The sequence below is a fragment of the Dysidea avara genome, chromosome 1 (genome assembly GCF_963678975.1).
Source record: "Dysidea avara chromosome 1, odDysAvar1.4, whole genome shotgun sequence".
Classification (NCBI taxonomy): Eukaryota; Metazoa; Porifera; class Demospongiae; order Dictyoceratida; family Dysideidae; genus Dysidea; species Dysidea avara.
In genome coordinates this window covers 24,504,309-24,519,572 of record NC_089272.1, presented here as the reverse complement: position 1 = coordinate 24,519,572, position 15,264 = coordinate 24,504,309, and the positions used below count along the sequence as shown (strand labels likewise).

At 40.7% G+C, this 15,264-nt stretch overlaps 1 protein-coding gene across 1 annotated transcript; it reads right to left on the bottom strand.

Annotated features, from left to right (window-relative positions):
• Nucleotides 1-95: 95 nt before the first annotated feature.
• On the bottom strand, nt 96-14,698 carry LOC136260197 (exosome complex component RRP43-like). The gene is made up of 9 exons (XM_066053836.1): nt 14,610-14,698; nt 13,280-13,346; nt 11,536-11,609; nt 11,438-11,483; nt 10,757-10,829; nt 10,214-10,353; nt 9,380-9,497; nt 285-397; nt 96-232 (listed from the first exon to the last, which is right to left on the bottom strand). Exons 1-9 carry the CDS (start codon nt 14,661-14,663, stop codon nt 141-143), a joined length of 777 nt encoding a protein of 258 aa, XP_065909908.1. The 5' UTR covers nt 14,664-14,698; the 3' UTR covers nt 96-140.
• Between the last annotated feature and the right edge of the window lie 566 nt (nt 14,699-15,264).

The window sequence follows — 15,264 nt, the reverse complement described above, 5'->3', positions numbered from 1 at the left end:
TATTTCTCTTTTGCATTAATGTCATACCCTGTACATAGTGACAGGTAGGATACACAACTTACATACTGAGATGAAAAAAGCAAAAGCCACATAGCTGACACTTTTAAATTAATTACTAATTTAGCATGTAGGAACATAAGCTACACACTAGTTAGTAATGTTCTTATAGTTAACAACAACTTTGGTGCTGCCTGTAGACACTTCTTAACATCGTCATGATCACCGATGGGTCCTAATATAGACAAACTCATAGCAAAGTAGCACAGTAATAATAATAATCCAACCTGATACACTAATTGTGTTGAGCTCAGAAAAGTCATCCTTGTTGTTTGATATGATGCACACCGTACCATCACATATTTCTAGTTCCTCGTGACTGGGGTCTGCTACCATCTCACTATGATAACAAGAAAATGTGATAAATTAATAGTTTTGTTTGCATAGCCTCTAGATTATCACCATATGTTACAGTAGTAGGGACCATGAAAGTGTACACTTCCCCACCCCCTAAAAAACCAGTCTCATCTTCCTGTTGTTGGCAGCATTGGATAGGTACCAAATATTACAGCAACAAAAATTGGCAATAAAATAAATTTGGCAAAATTGGCAATTCACCAAACCGCCAAATTTGAATTCATCAGTATTATTTTCATACCTTGTGATCAAGCCATTGATAGCAGCTGTTGAAGTAGGTTTTCACAAACTGATTCATGGTTAAACACACATTACTGGTAAATCAGCATGGTTTTACAGATGCAAATGGATATGGCTCACGACAGAAGCTACCTGCTGTAAAACTAGACGAACTCGTATTCGATTAGTGGGCGTGGCTCAATATGCTTGCAGACAGCAACAGATATGGATTAGTGCACAGCCACTGATAAATGTGTGGGGGTCTACATTAGTCTTGCACAGCCAGACCACTTGTTCTTCTTCTGTAATGGGCCTGACTCAATACAAAAGAAGAAAAGGCAGTCTGGCTGTGAGAGACTAGCTCGGCCCCTACTCTACGTACACTGTATGCTTACAAACACATGATCCTGATAAGTGGACGTGACCCACGAAAGAAACTGGACCACCTGGATATTCTATATAGCGGGATGATCAAACCCATGAAAGCAGCCCGGCCAGATGCATGCAGTGCCTGAATACATAAGATCAACATTTGAGCACAAAAGGATTGTACTACATGCATACTTCGTCCTTCTGTCTGCTTACACCACGTACAACCTCACGTGCAACGGTGCACTGCCAATTTTTCAGTGAGAACATTTCACCAAATTAATATTTCACCAAATATTAATTACACCAATATTTGTTGTTATATGGTATAAAATTGTATTCAGAACAACCCAAAATGCTTCAATTGTACTTAACCTTATTTTCTAATGAATAACTGATGTCTATTGCCAAGCATAACAAAGGGGTTAGTGGGAAAAGGGACATTTTGAGATTTGCCATTTTGTGAAAACAAAATTGCTTGGTCAGGCATGCTAATAATGGTTCCACTAAATTTAACAACAGGACTTAAAAGTTCATGTCACAACATAATTTAAATTTACATTAGTATACTGCAATTCAGGAATGTCAGAAAATTATATTTAATGCCCATTACATACCCATTTTATTTTTCAAATGTGGGTTACCCCCTTTTTCCACTGACCCCTTCAATTCAACTATGGTAAAAGTTATGGGCTTGATTTCTACACCGTTCAACACCGTTCAACATCACCGAGGCCCAACATGCATCTTTTCATCTACTGCTGTAGCTACAAACTGCAATACATGAATCATGGACTTCCCTTTGTCATGCCCCCATTTTTTTCCACTATATACCACATACTGTAGGTGTTAATTAGTGGGTAGCATGTAAGTGGCTTCTTGTGCTGGCTATTACGAAAATTGTCTGCATAATTTTTGTTATGAGCAGATTGATTGCAGAGATGCTTCTTATACTTGTAATGCTGTACAATGAGCGGAACAGAACTGAAAACAGGTAGACTGGCATACATCATTTTTCATTAATTGACAGTTAGGACATGAGTTCAGTTGTGGAATTAATTTTATAACACCTGGCACCATTCTTTTCGTTGATGCCATATGCATTGGCTCACCAATCATATTTAATGCTATACAGAAAAGTAAACAAACAAGTATAAGGAAAAATTAGAAACTATAGGGAGTGTGGTAGTAGGGATCATGAAGGTTTGGGCTTTCCTGCCCACCCCAAGTTAGAGAATAAGGAGCGCCCCTATTTGATCGCATACACAGTTTAAATAATTTATTGTCAACTGGACACAAAATCAATGACAAGCACAACTAACACAATGATACATCTCAGTCTATTTATATGTCAATGTTCCGGTTATCATCCGTATTCTCCATCTCCCCCCAAGTCTGTATCATAATCACATGGTAGAGACTAATTTAATAAAGGATGATATCTTCTGAGGTTTGCCATTTAGGGGGTTGTCTGATCCGGGTAGAGCGCCGCAACTTGATTGGAGAGGTCTGTGGTTAAACAGGCAGCTGTGGTGAAGTCTCCGTCTGGGCTGGCTGTGGCGAGGCCATCAACTGAGGTGAAATAATTGGAGTTGTTGAGGGTGGTCTTGGTGACAATGTAGGAGAGTAACTTTGTGGAGGGATCGGGGCTACTGGTTGATCCTGTTCAACAGGAGGGGAGGTCGATATGTGCACCTCAGGTGAATTGCCTGGAGAGGAAACATCAGGATGGATGGGTACATCATCAGTATGTGTAGTGGAGGTTGGTGGTGACTGATCAGCAGAGCAGCTAGGTGGCAGGTACTTCAAGTCATCCAGTATCGATCTTTTCCTATCAGGTTTATATACAGGAGTGTATTTTCGTAGAAATTTACGATTTCTGATAGTAATTCTGCCTGAACCATCCACTCTAACAACATACTGATGATACTGACGTACTTCAATGACAATTCCAGTTTTATCCCATTTTCTGGGGTGATTATCAACCTGATTCTGAATCCTTACATGATCCCCGACAGACAGAGGTGGAAGGCGTCTGGTATGCTCTTGCCATCTTTCATGATTGGCTATGTGACGCCTCCTCAGTGCTGCCTCTCTAGCCAGTAATGACTCTTTCCACACTGGATGTGGCTGGTATTTGCCAGGTAGGATTGGGATGAGATATTTGATAGGTCTGCCAAATATGCACATTGCAGGAGATAGTTTGGTGTCCTTGTCTGGAGTGTTGCGGTATTGCAGAATTGCTTGTTGGAACTTGTCCAAATCAAGGTTACCTCCAGGTCCAACATTGTCGACAATTAGTCGCTTGATTGTTTTGACTCCAACTTCTGCTCTGCAATTGCTGTGAGGAAAGGCCACTGAGCTAAGTCGGTGATGAACGCCCCAACTAGATAAAAATGATCTTGTGATGTGGGAGACAAACTCAGGCCCGCCATCAGAAGACAGCTCATCTGGGATCCCATAAGTGGCGAATGTCCGTCAAAGTACCGCAATGAGGCCTTCGGATCCATTCTGCGCCCTTTCAACTATTGGCCAATCGAATATCGGTCCACAATGACAAGGTAGTTCATTCCCTGTTGGTGAAAATAATCAGCACATATACATTGAAAAGGATACACTGCAAGAATTGGTGGTGTAGGTGGCAAAGCAGGTTGGGATGGTGCCAACTGGTTACAGTAGCTGCAATTGGCCCTAGTTGCTTGAATGTCGTAGGTGATACCCGGCCAGAAGATTGAAGCATCCGATCTAGAAATCATTGAGGAAGTGCCCTGATGCGCTGCATGAAGAGCAGACAAGCAGCATTGCCGAAGAGATGGTGGAATAACGATTCTATCTTTGTACAGAATTACACCATCTATACTGTACAGATGCTCCTTAAATTGGTGATAGTCTCTAAGCTGAGATGGTAGCTGGCATCTTTGGTCTGGCATACCATCTTCAATAATAGAGAGTAAGGAATGCATATCTGTGTCTGAACTTGTGGCAATGCGGACTTGATTCCAATCAACTATTTGAATGTCCTCAAGTTGAGCAGCCGCAGAATGCCTCAAAGCAGCCTCCATGTCATCTGATGGTAGTTGATCATCACAAAGTACACCTGCAAAAAGTTGAAGAGGAATGTTAAGTCCCGGAGACACGAGAGGATCCGAGGTGATGTAGGAGATGTCATCATCTGATAATTCCATCTTGGATGGGATTGGGTCACCAGAGGGATACCTAGAGATAGCATTGGAAGCTCTGTTCTTGACTCCCGGAATGTGTACCATTTTAAAACTATAGCGGAGTTTTTTCCTTAAGGTTACGTAGTCGAGGATTGCTTACTTGATCTAAAGATCTATCTCCAAATATCTTCAATAAAGGTTTGTGGTCAACTGCAACCACAAGATTATCACATCCCAAAACAAAGTGCCTTGCCTTGTCGAGGGCATCCGCCACTGCCAGAGCTTCTCCCTCAATTGGTGCATAACGGGATTCTGCAGGGTGAGTGAATCTACTGCCCACTAGGGTGATCATCCATCCCTGACGACAACAGAAGAGGCCAATTGATGGGCACGAGCAGTGCTTCTGAAAAAGCCAGAAGCCTATGCCATGCCTGGACCAATCTGTAGCGAGGCAAGTTGGTTTGGTTTTGTCAAAGATCTTCACCCCATCAGAAATTTCAGAAACAATCACAGTTTTGGACTCCTCAAATAACTGATTAAGACTACCATCCCAATGAAACGGTGTGGCTGGTTTGAGCAGATTTCTAAATGGGAGCATCCGTTCAGCCATGCTAAAGGCATATGCCACTTGATTGAGTAGGCCGAACCATGATCTAACATCTGTAATGTTTCTAGGTGTAGGAAACTCCACAATAGCTCTAAGGTATTTCTTACAAGGGCGAACCGTATCACTTGTTATCTCAAATCCAGCAAATTCCACATTGTCTTGGGCGAACACAAACTTCTCTGGGTTGAGGATGATACCACTTCGTCCACAGATGTCAAGCCATTTGGCTGCTTGAAAGAAACAGTCATGGATAGTGTCTGACCACAAGAGCGTATCGTCCACACATTTAGTCTTCTGGGGGAACAATGCTACAACTTCATCGTAGCACCTGGAGTAACCATCCCCTGAAGCAATGTATCCTTGAGGTGCAGTACAATATCGGTACCTGCCCCACGGAGTGATAAAGGTGGTATAATGACGATCATCAGGGTGAAGAGGAACACTGTGATAGCCATTCCAAGCATCAAATACAGTTTTCTTCTTTCCGTGGGGAACAGATCTAGCCTGATGAAAAGGAGATTGAGTATGGTGAGTTTCCCGAGTGGCATGACTGTTGAGTGGTTGAAAGTCAATGGTCCTCCTAGGCTTTCCATTCTTTTTGGCACAAATGACCATTCTGTGACACCAAGTTACTGGCTCACCAATGGGGACAGGTTCTAAAACACCCAGCCTGACATCTCTGTCCAATTCTGCCTTAACGTCATCTTGCCAATGAATAGGGACCGGTATTGGTGAATGATAGGCAGTTGGTTTTGCCTTGGGGTCAATCATTAGATGCATAGGTGGTCCCTCCATCGTGGGCAGAGGTTGATGTTCACATGTATTAAAAGTGCTGGAGCCATAATATTCTAATAAGAATTGCTTGAGCTTCACTATGTTTTCTTCGGTGGCAGCACAGGGGAGGGTGGTGGGGAGAGGCGGCGGTTTGGTTCTCCTCGGACAATTACATTTCAGAGAAGCCACTTCCCGAGAGGAACTGGTATGGTCAATACTAAGTACCTGGTGATCCACCCGTGGAGGTATCTCACCTACAATTGGAAATTGAGTTGGTATAATACCCAAGTCCATACAAGCTTCCCGACTAAGAAAGAACTTATCTGTATTGTTGGTGATGTAAACCATCTGTCGAGTCACCCTCTCACTACCTGATTGGTCCCTCCCAGATAGCCTAAAAATCGTAGCACCCAGAATCGGGATGTCACGATTGTCAGCAGAATGCATCCGCATGTTAACCGGGATGAGATCCTCACTGGAAAGTCCTGACTTCTCAGCCAGCTTGAGCCCTGCCAAGCAACTCTGGCACCCTGTGTCTGCCATGGCATCAATTAGAATATTACTTGGTGAGAAGGATAAGTGAAACCCAAAACGTTTGTAGTCATCCTTCTCCACTCTCACTGATAACCTGACAAATGGCTGGGGCTTTGATGGGTGCCGCAACCATTTGTTTGATGGTTGATCATAAACATGATGATCTGGGGAAACAGATGTCAAATTATGCTGTATTGTTAACTCACATAAGGCGTCAAATATCGCACTCTCATTAGTGGTATCCACTCTGACCTTGACTTTTGCTCTGCAGACACTTTCAAAGTGATGGTCCTTGCCACAATGGCCACAAACTGTGCCATATGCTGGGAATTCTCTACGTCTCAGACGTGCGGGTGCACTTTTTCCATGACCTCTCTTCCCACAATATGAGCATGAATCCTGCTCCCTTGGTGGTCTCTCCGCAGCGTCTCTTTTCTGACGCTTATATGTACTGCCAGCAATGGCATCAGTTGCGTGTGGCAAAAGGAGCTGGGTAGCTGACCTCTTACCAGCTTCATTAGCTTCTATAAATCTAAGCATTTGTTCAAAGGTCATGTCCTGGTTTTTATCACCCAATAGATCGAGCTGAATCTCAGCATCTTCCATACCCCGGCACAACACGTCCCGCAGTATGGCTTCAGTATAACCTACATGAATGTCACAATTTGTACATTTTTGTATGAACTTACATACACTGGCCTGCCCTCGAAGTCTAGCTCCAAAAGCACGAATTGGTTCACCTCTGTCTTGTTTCATATTGTGGAGCGCCACTCTGGCCACCATAACGTTCTCCTCCCTGACTGCCAGGGTCTTCACAGCCGCAAGTACCTCTTCTTCTGACTTTCCCGTAAGAGTTCCTCCAGCATTTCGAGTAAGGTCCCTTCGTAGTTGGTCGTCGCAGCATTCAAGTAGTTGGATCACTTTGTCCACACCTGATAGGTTAGTCGCTCTCACATAGTCGCTCCATCTGGACTGAAAATACTGCCATTCTTCCATCGTTCCAGCAGACGATATACACGGGCGTTTCACCTTTTCGGCTTTCGCCGCAGGAACAACAGGGTGGGGTACAGCATGGACGCTCACATGTGTTGTGATAAGGGCAGCAGCCACCACAGGGTCCACATCCGGCGTTTGGTACACGCAACCTTCAATTGGGCACCGGATGGCAGGCATCTCTTCACAATAGCAATGCTCTTTAATTAGATCAGCTGACCTTTCACCAGGTAGATTGCCAAGCTTTTCGTCCCGCTCTTGAGGAAGCCAGTCACCAGACAGCCGTCACCCTGAGCGTTGAGTCGTGCTTGTCATAGAGAATAAGGAGCGCCCCTATTTGATCGTATACACAGTTTAAATAATTTATTGTCAACTGGACACGAAATCAATGACAAGCACAACTAACACAATGATACATCTCAGTCTATTTATATGTCAATGTTCCGGTTATCATCCGTATTCTCTACAAATCAGCTTCAGATTTGCCTCAGGACAGTTTGGCAGTGTTGGTTAGCCATAATCAAAACCCAAATGTGCCTCCAGAACAACCCCAAATACTCCTATGGAGCTTTTAAAACCAGGCGTGTGATGGGCTACTGAAATCGGTTTGGCAAAAACCATGTGTCTGCGTGTGTGTCCAACACCCAATAGTCTTTGAGCTACAGAAATTAAACCTTACTTCAATGAATAAAGGCTGTTTTAAAGCCCAACTTTCTGTTTTCGTCATGTTTACTTGAAGGGGGTATGGCTGGTAACTGAAACTAATTGAAACAGTACACTAGGAGCTAGCCTACGTGCTGTAACAGGCACATAACAAATGAAAAACAATGTATCAGGTGTCATAAGCTACCAGGAATGGTGTATCTTCTTGAGTTACAAAGGAGCATATCCCCTTTGTACGCGAACGAAAATTAAGAACAGCCTGTGTAGAGAATTTATGCAAGAAAACACAATAGACAAAGATACTTCTGTGAATAATTTGCGGTTTAAAGTGGTTTGCTTGAGTTATGCTTCCTTAGAAATGCATAGCAACGTAATTGATGAATTATGAAATAATTGGTGAATTACAAAATTCGTTTAATTTTAACGTACTACATGTATTGTTACAAAGCAAGACGAGAAACAAAGCCATAGTATACTGTATGGTTAATTAAATTATTTAATTTATAAGAGTTGATTGATTCAAGGAATACTATTTACTGGGCGCCTGGTTTTTAGAAGTAGCACAGCATCAACTTGTTTAAATAACCAAATTTTCTTCTGACTAATAACAGTAACTGGTTGATGTTTTCAGCCTTGACTATGAGTAATTCTACAGGCTTGATTTACTCACTGCTTAATATCAGTATCGGCATTGGTATTTCACTGGCCAATATATTGGTTATTGGATTAATTTCCTTATCAGTGCACCCTAGGCAGAACTAGTAGCCCTATGCAGATACAGACTGCCAAAACCTGAAGTTCCACAACAACTCCAATACTGCTAGGTGAGATTAGCACAGTGGGACATTTGCTTCCCAGTTGACACTAGACCAGGTTCTCATTATACAGCCGGGAAGAGACTGGAGCAAGGTGAGTACAAGACATGTCTTGTTAAAAAAAAAGACGCATTAAACCTGGAACCTTGCAACTACCACATCAGTGCTCATTATGCTGCCTCTCTCCCTCATACACACACGCACGCACGCACAGACACACACCTTGAACTTTGAAAAGCCCATTCTGAGATGATAGCTTGTCCTTGGAAAGCTCAGCTTAACTGGACAGAGTATGCATATCTACTGTTGGTTGCTTGCTTCTACAAAACTTTAAATGTCAAGCTAAGTCTCCTTTACAACGAAAAGAGCGTTCACATCCACAGACACACACCCACGCAGACACACACGCTATACACATCTACTAATACATATACGTATACACCTACTAACAGTGGGGACAAAAGTGGGAAGCACTCTGAACACTTCCGTCATTGTAACATTTGCCCACCTATCTCATACATCTCATCATGTTACGTACTATCCCACTATTAACTAGTGAGAAGGCTAAAGGAGTTTGGAGGAACTGGTGAGGAGTTTTGATGTCAGAATCTTGACATCAAAACTCTACTGAAATGTAGAAAATTTTGATCCCTATACAACAAGTACAGTAGTCTAGGAACTATTACGCTGGGATCTGGAACTTCTATAATATCCTTAAGCAGCATATGATCTGCTAATACAGTGTACAATACTGTAGATCTACATGTACTGACAATCCAACATGTAAATGATTGTACCTTACATATATACAGAATGTGTGTGTTACTTACTCATTGATTCTTGCAATGGTTACTGCTACAGGAGCACTGGACAATGTAATATACTGTCTATTGTTAGTGGTTACCACAGGAATGTTATCATTGTTGATAGAAACAGTTGGCAATTGAGCTACACAGAACATATACCATCATGTACATAAGCACACGTAACTATATCACAAGTTTATAATACAAATATTATAGACAATGTATAGAATTGCTGCTACTGCCAAGGAATATATGTGATTTGTTACTCAAATATTAACTGTAAAATAACATTCTAGAGTTATGCAGTAAACAGAGATAGAGCCTGGAGCAGCATTGAAACCAGGTCACTATTGCTGACCTGGATGACCTACTGACCCTGACAGAAACTCGGGACAGACCTGGATAATAAAAACCGAGGCATACACTAAAAGTTACAGAAAATTTTGGGTGCTCACTAGCGCAGTAGTTTAATTTTTTTTTATAATTAATGATCAGTCAGTGGGTGTGGTTCCATGCAAGTTTACAGACAACTGGGTGTGGGTTTGTGTGTACCTACAAACATCAACACACTGTACTGATAAATTATTATGACTTCATACATTTTCAGATGAGTGGGCATAGCTCACGAGAGAAGCTGGGCTGCTGCAAGACTAGACTATGACTTTCACAATAACAATCAACACGAAAAAGGTTTTAAAATCTCTAAAACAAGGTCATCTGAGGTATAGCCTGGACTATTGACCCGGTTTCAATCCTGCCAACAACTTTTAGCTCAATTTTTAGCACCGAACTGCTACATGCAGCACACACATCAGTACACATTGGCACATACTGTACACACGTACATGTATATCATACTATTTTGCAGGGCAGCTGTGGTGGCAAGGATGCAGGCATCTAGTGACATAGAAGGGGTCAGACTGACACAGTCTACATACAGTACCCAACACCATTGATCAGGGACTAGCCATAACTGATCACAGTCCAATACAGTAGACCTGAAAGCATTGTACATATCATGAATGACCGCTACACACAAGTGACACAATGGGTTGTATATTAGCACTAAATTTGCCTTGCATGCTGTTGATGACCACTATGTACATTTGATAATTGTTACATGGTAGAAAGAAAGGAAACAGACTGCTGTACAAACACCAGCTATTTAACTTTGTCATTTCATTTTCTGAGTATATGTACATAAAACACAACATCAGGCTAGCATGACATTCAAGTGTAGTACTCTAATATTACTTTAATACAGCAAAACATTAACCATTTAGTCTAGACCGTTCTATTGCTAGAGCTGGTAAAGTGCAACCTTTGGTTACGTCACAAAAGTGGTACAAAGTGCATAGCTAACAACAGTTCCCAGATATTCACTATACAGTGTGTACTTACTGTTGAAAAAGTTTGCTAAGATGTTCTGTGTACAACAAGTTGGTAGTTTTGTCATGGTGATAAGCAGTGAGCACTAATAAGAACAACAATACAATAAGGACACAGCAAACCACACAGGTGAAATACAGTATTTACATGTAGAAGCTAAGCATTCAGACCCTAATCCTAGGAACCTTTAAGTCCCTAAGTACCCTATTCCTTAGAGTGCACCAAGATAATAATGTATATTTACAAATCAGTCCGTATGCTACAATGAAATACAACCCATCATTGTACCACTACATACTGTAACAGTACATGACTCTAATGTTTGACTTTAGCATTAAGTACAGATTGACATTCATTTACACTATTAAACTGGCAATCAAAAGATCACTGGGTGAGTGTTCCTAGAAAGTTAGCACCCTCGTATAGGCCTTGAACTTTTTGGTGAAACCCTGTCCTTAACATAACTGTTTGTCCTATAGTTTTGGCATACATTAATTCATTTTATTTCATCATTACATTACCTCAACTAGATTCTTACTATTCTTAGTAGTAGTTAAATTAACATAGAACCAAAATGTATTTTGGTCGACCAAATGTTGAATTGTCCAAAAAAACAGCCAATGGTATATTACTACTAGTATCCATCTACTTTATTTGAGCCAACTGTATGATGGATAACATATACATACTAACCAACAGTTTTTGGTTTATCCAGTCCTTCTATTGGCTTTAATAATTCCTGTATGTTGGGTGGATCACATGACATCAAATGAGTCAGGGAGAACACTCACACTCTTCACTCCACACAATACAATACAGCTACCCAACTTGACCAGGGCAGATCCTTCACAATGGCTGAGGGTTCCTACAGATCATATAACAAGTATGTATTACATAATATACGATACAATTTTGATGTAAGTTCCCTATTGTTTTAAAGAACACACATCTGGTACACAACAGTTTATGACTACATTCTGGAAAAAGCCAATGTACTGCGGTTTTCCAAGTTCTTGCAATGCAAAGCGTCGTGCGCTAATATTGTATCAGTATGTGCAGTCCTTTAAATGAGCGTAACTACACCTGTGGCTGTTGAGTTGTATGCGTAGGCATGTATAGAGTCCTGTGAGTCAGTAGCTGTCACTGAAAATCTGCTGTTGAACAACTGTGCACGCACATGCTTGTACAGCGCATGACACTTTGTATTGCAAGAACTCGGAAAACAGATTGCCAGCTACAAGTTTCAATCTTTAATAAGACCATACCCATGACCCATGGTAATACAGTATACATTATACCACGTACAGCCACCAGTAGCCCTTCACAAGTGGTTTAGTAGACATGTTAATACTATTGGACCATGCATCCACCATTCCTGCCACTACCCATGATCATGTATTCGTGTTACAGATGCAATTGCATAAAAATAGCATAAAATGATTTATTTCATGGTGAAAAATTGGTTTCAATGGTCTGTGTGTAGATCAACAATTTGATTACAATACATGTAATATAATTGAAGATACAATACGTACATCGCTGTACAGAAAATGCAAAGATTAAGAAATTATTATGTATGTGCTGCAACGGCAAATAAGATACAACTCACTGGACTTATTTATTGAAAGTTTACTGGGCATGATTCCTTCTACGTATTTGGGTCACCATCCCAGTGATCCTGAGAGAGAGAGAGAGGTACAGTACTACTGAGGGATGGTCTGCCCTTTGTCTTCAACTTCAGTGGCACTGTTACTAACTATTAACTTTGTAATGTGTATCATTGTACACAGCCATTATTATGTGTGTGCACTGTATTTGCTATCATTTTTTAAAAACCCTTTGGCCCCTAAAGCCACTATAGTGGCTTTGGTTCTTAAAAACGAAAGTTATTTTACGAAAAATATGCATTTTGACATACAAACTTGGGCTCCTGTTACTCCATGTAGGAACCACCTATTCCTTCGTGTTTGCATTAAACTACTCACGAAGGATAGATCTACCACATCATATAACTCTTACTAACCTTATTTATTTTGTCTCTGCTTTGTGCCAGGTAGTATTATCATAACTATCGTCTTAAAAACGGCCAAAAATTATTTCAAACGCAGATTCGCCTTACATCACGCTCGATTGTGCTACAATGTTCGGATAAAGCTTACGATAATATCCGTTAACTGCAGAGTAGCATGGTCCAAGCTGTATATTCATAAGATGTTTTGTTACAAGATATATGCGTTTGAACGCATGCGTGTAACAAGAGCCACTATAGTGGCTTTCGTGTTTAACGGAACACTTTTATTTATTAATGTAGGGGCCAAAGGATTAATTAAATGACACATATACAGTATACTAGGTTATATACCCAATACACTACACTAAAATAATGAAGATGGGTATAACCATGGCACAAACGTGACTGTACTTTAAAAATGCAGCCTTTTAAAAAGTAAGTTACATGGGATAAAAATAACAAGTAACTAGTCACTTTTATGAAGTAACTACTGTATGTATACCACAACACTAAATACACTTAACCTGTATTCAGTCCAATGTTACGATATTCCAGCAATGACCTCCCATCAGGTCTGTGTCCATCCTTCTTCTACGAGACAGAACAGAAAATGAATCATAATGTATAGTACAAAATTCTGGCAGCATAAAACATTGGCAAATTGCCACTTAATTCACCATTCCACCAAAGTACATACTGTATATTTCTGGCTGTCGTTAGCTAATATAGTGACACGTGACAAAACACAATTCGCCACAGCATTTTTGCCAATAGCAATAGTTTTATGCCTTCAGAGTTCCTGACTAAATCTCCACAAAAAAATTATAATTATAGATGCCATACCACATCCAAATATAAAAATAAACTGTGTTTCAGTAGCCTTGGGGAGAATAAGAAATTGGTAATGTAATTATGTAAGGTCCTTAGTGCTACTATAAGACATACTAAAAAACAACAGATTCTTCATAGTGATATACATCCATCATGGACGATCATTAAGATTTGTGGTTGTTTGATAAATGCAGGGATCATTAATGGTGAATTGGTGACTGTGACATGTTGTTATTTGGAACACTGATTTCTTCATAACGGCTTTGTTTTTCTGCACAAATCACACCATTGCAAATATAGACAGAGCAGAATTCAACTACAGTACCTATCAAACCTTATCTATCCTCCTCTTAGTTGTACAGTAACCATTGCCTCACATGAAATACTTTCACATGGGCTTGTCCTGTCTTTGTATGTTGTCTACATGTACAGTAGTTAAGCAATTAACTAGAAATAGCTTGAGCAGTTGGCACATGTTGCCATCTGACCCTCAGCACCACCCCACACTATTTTTGCACGTAGCTATTTTAATTCTGTAATCTTGCATCTGGTGTTGTAATTATAAATAATAAATAAAAATGGAGCACACAGTGTAGGTTACACCACACCACAGCCTAAGATATTATACGAGGTCCAGTAAACAGCAGCGTTGCACCCACACAGCATTTATCTTCTTTTTTGTTAAAACAAATCTGTGCTGAGCCAGACGGTAGACGTTAGAACTACGTGGGAGTGGGTGACTCTCGGTGTGACTGGCTTTCTCACAACCAGGTCTGCTCTCAGGGTGAGAGGTCTGCAATGATTGGTAGTCTCGCAAGGCCAGACCACCTTTTTTAGTTGGAGGGATTCTACCCAATGACCGTTGAGGGTATTGTTTCCCAGTAAATTTTGACAAATCCGAGCACAAATCAAACTGCCAATCATAGAATGAAAAAAAAGAAGCAGTCTGGCCACGCGGACGTAGACTACATGTACAGACATAACTCACAACGATTACATACACACAGGTACATTCAAAGTTACCACACACTGTGTCCAAAACTCTCGAGTGAACTGCGTAAGCATTGCACACTCCATGTAAAGCGCATCAAGACCTTTTATAAATGTCCGGATATTTGTAATTTGTCCGCGGCGGGCCCAGCTACAAACTGTGTATTACTTTTATTTATCATTGCTTTACAACACCAGATGCAAGATTACAGAATTACAGCTAGCATTTTATGAGTGTGGTGTAACTGGTGTTTTAAGAATATAGACTACCTGCATGGTTGCAATGGTACAGACCGTGCAGCTGTGAGGGAAATCAGATGAGGGGATTGACTGATGTTGGCATAGCTAGGCAGATTGTATAGGGCACGAATATACTATCTATGGGCAGATTCATTCATAATTGATCATTTATTACTAATGGACATCACAGTATATATTCAGCACCACCTTGCTAGCCGGCTAGGAAGTGAAAATGCTAATTAGTACACTAGAGAATCTGATTCAGTAATGATTTGAACTGAGATCTGCATGTCAGGGCCCAAATTTTGTAGTATATCACTTGTATTTAGAACATGCATATGACTCAAATGTCTACTAAGAAATCTATTCAGTCAACTAATACACATGTAGATTGGCTACTGAGCTATAGTTAATCATGTGAAATTTCATTTTGTGTGTGTACCATGCT

Excerpts from the sequence above, each read along its gene's own strand:
- LOC136260197 (XM_066053836.1), bottom strand. The coding sequence starts at position 14,663 with ATGGAGTGTGCAATGCTTACGCAGTTCACTCGAGAGTTTTGGACACAG. Across the intron at positions 13,347-14,609 it reads AGTTTTGGACACAGTGTGTG|AAGAAGGATGGACACAGACC; the intron begins GTAACTTTGAAT and ends TCTGTCTCGTAG. Across the intron at positions 10,830-11,437 it reads GGATAAACCAAAAACTGTTG|TGCTCACTGCTTATCACCAT; the intron begins GTTAGTATGTAT and ends TGTTCTTATTAG.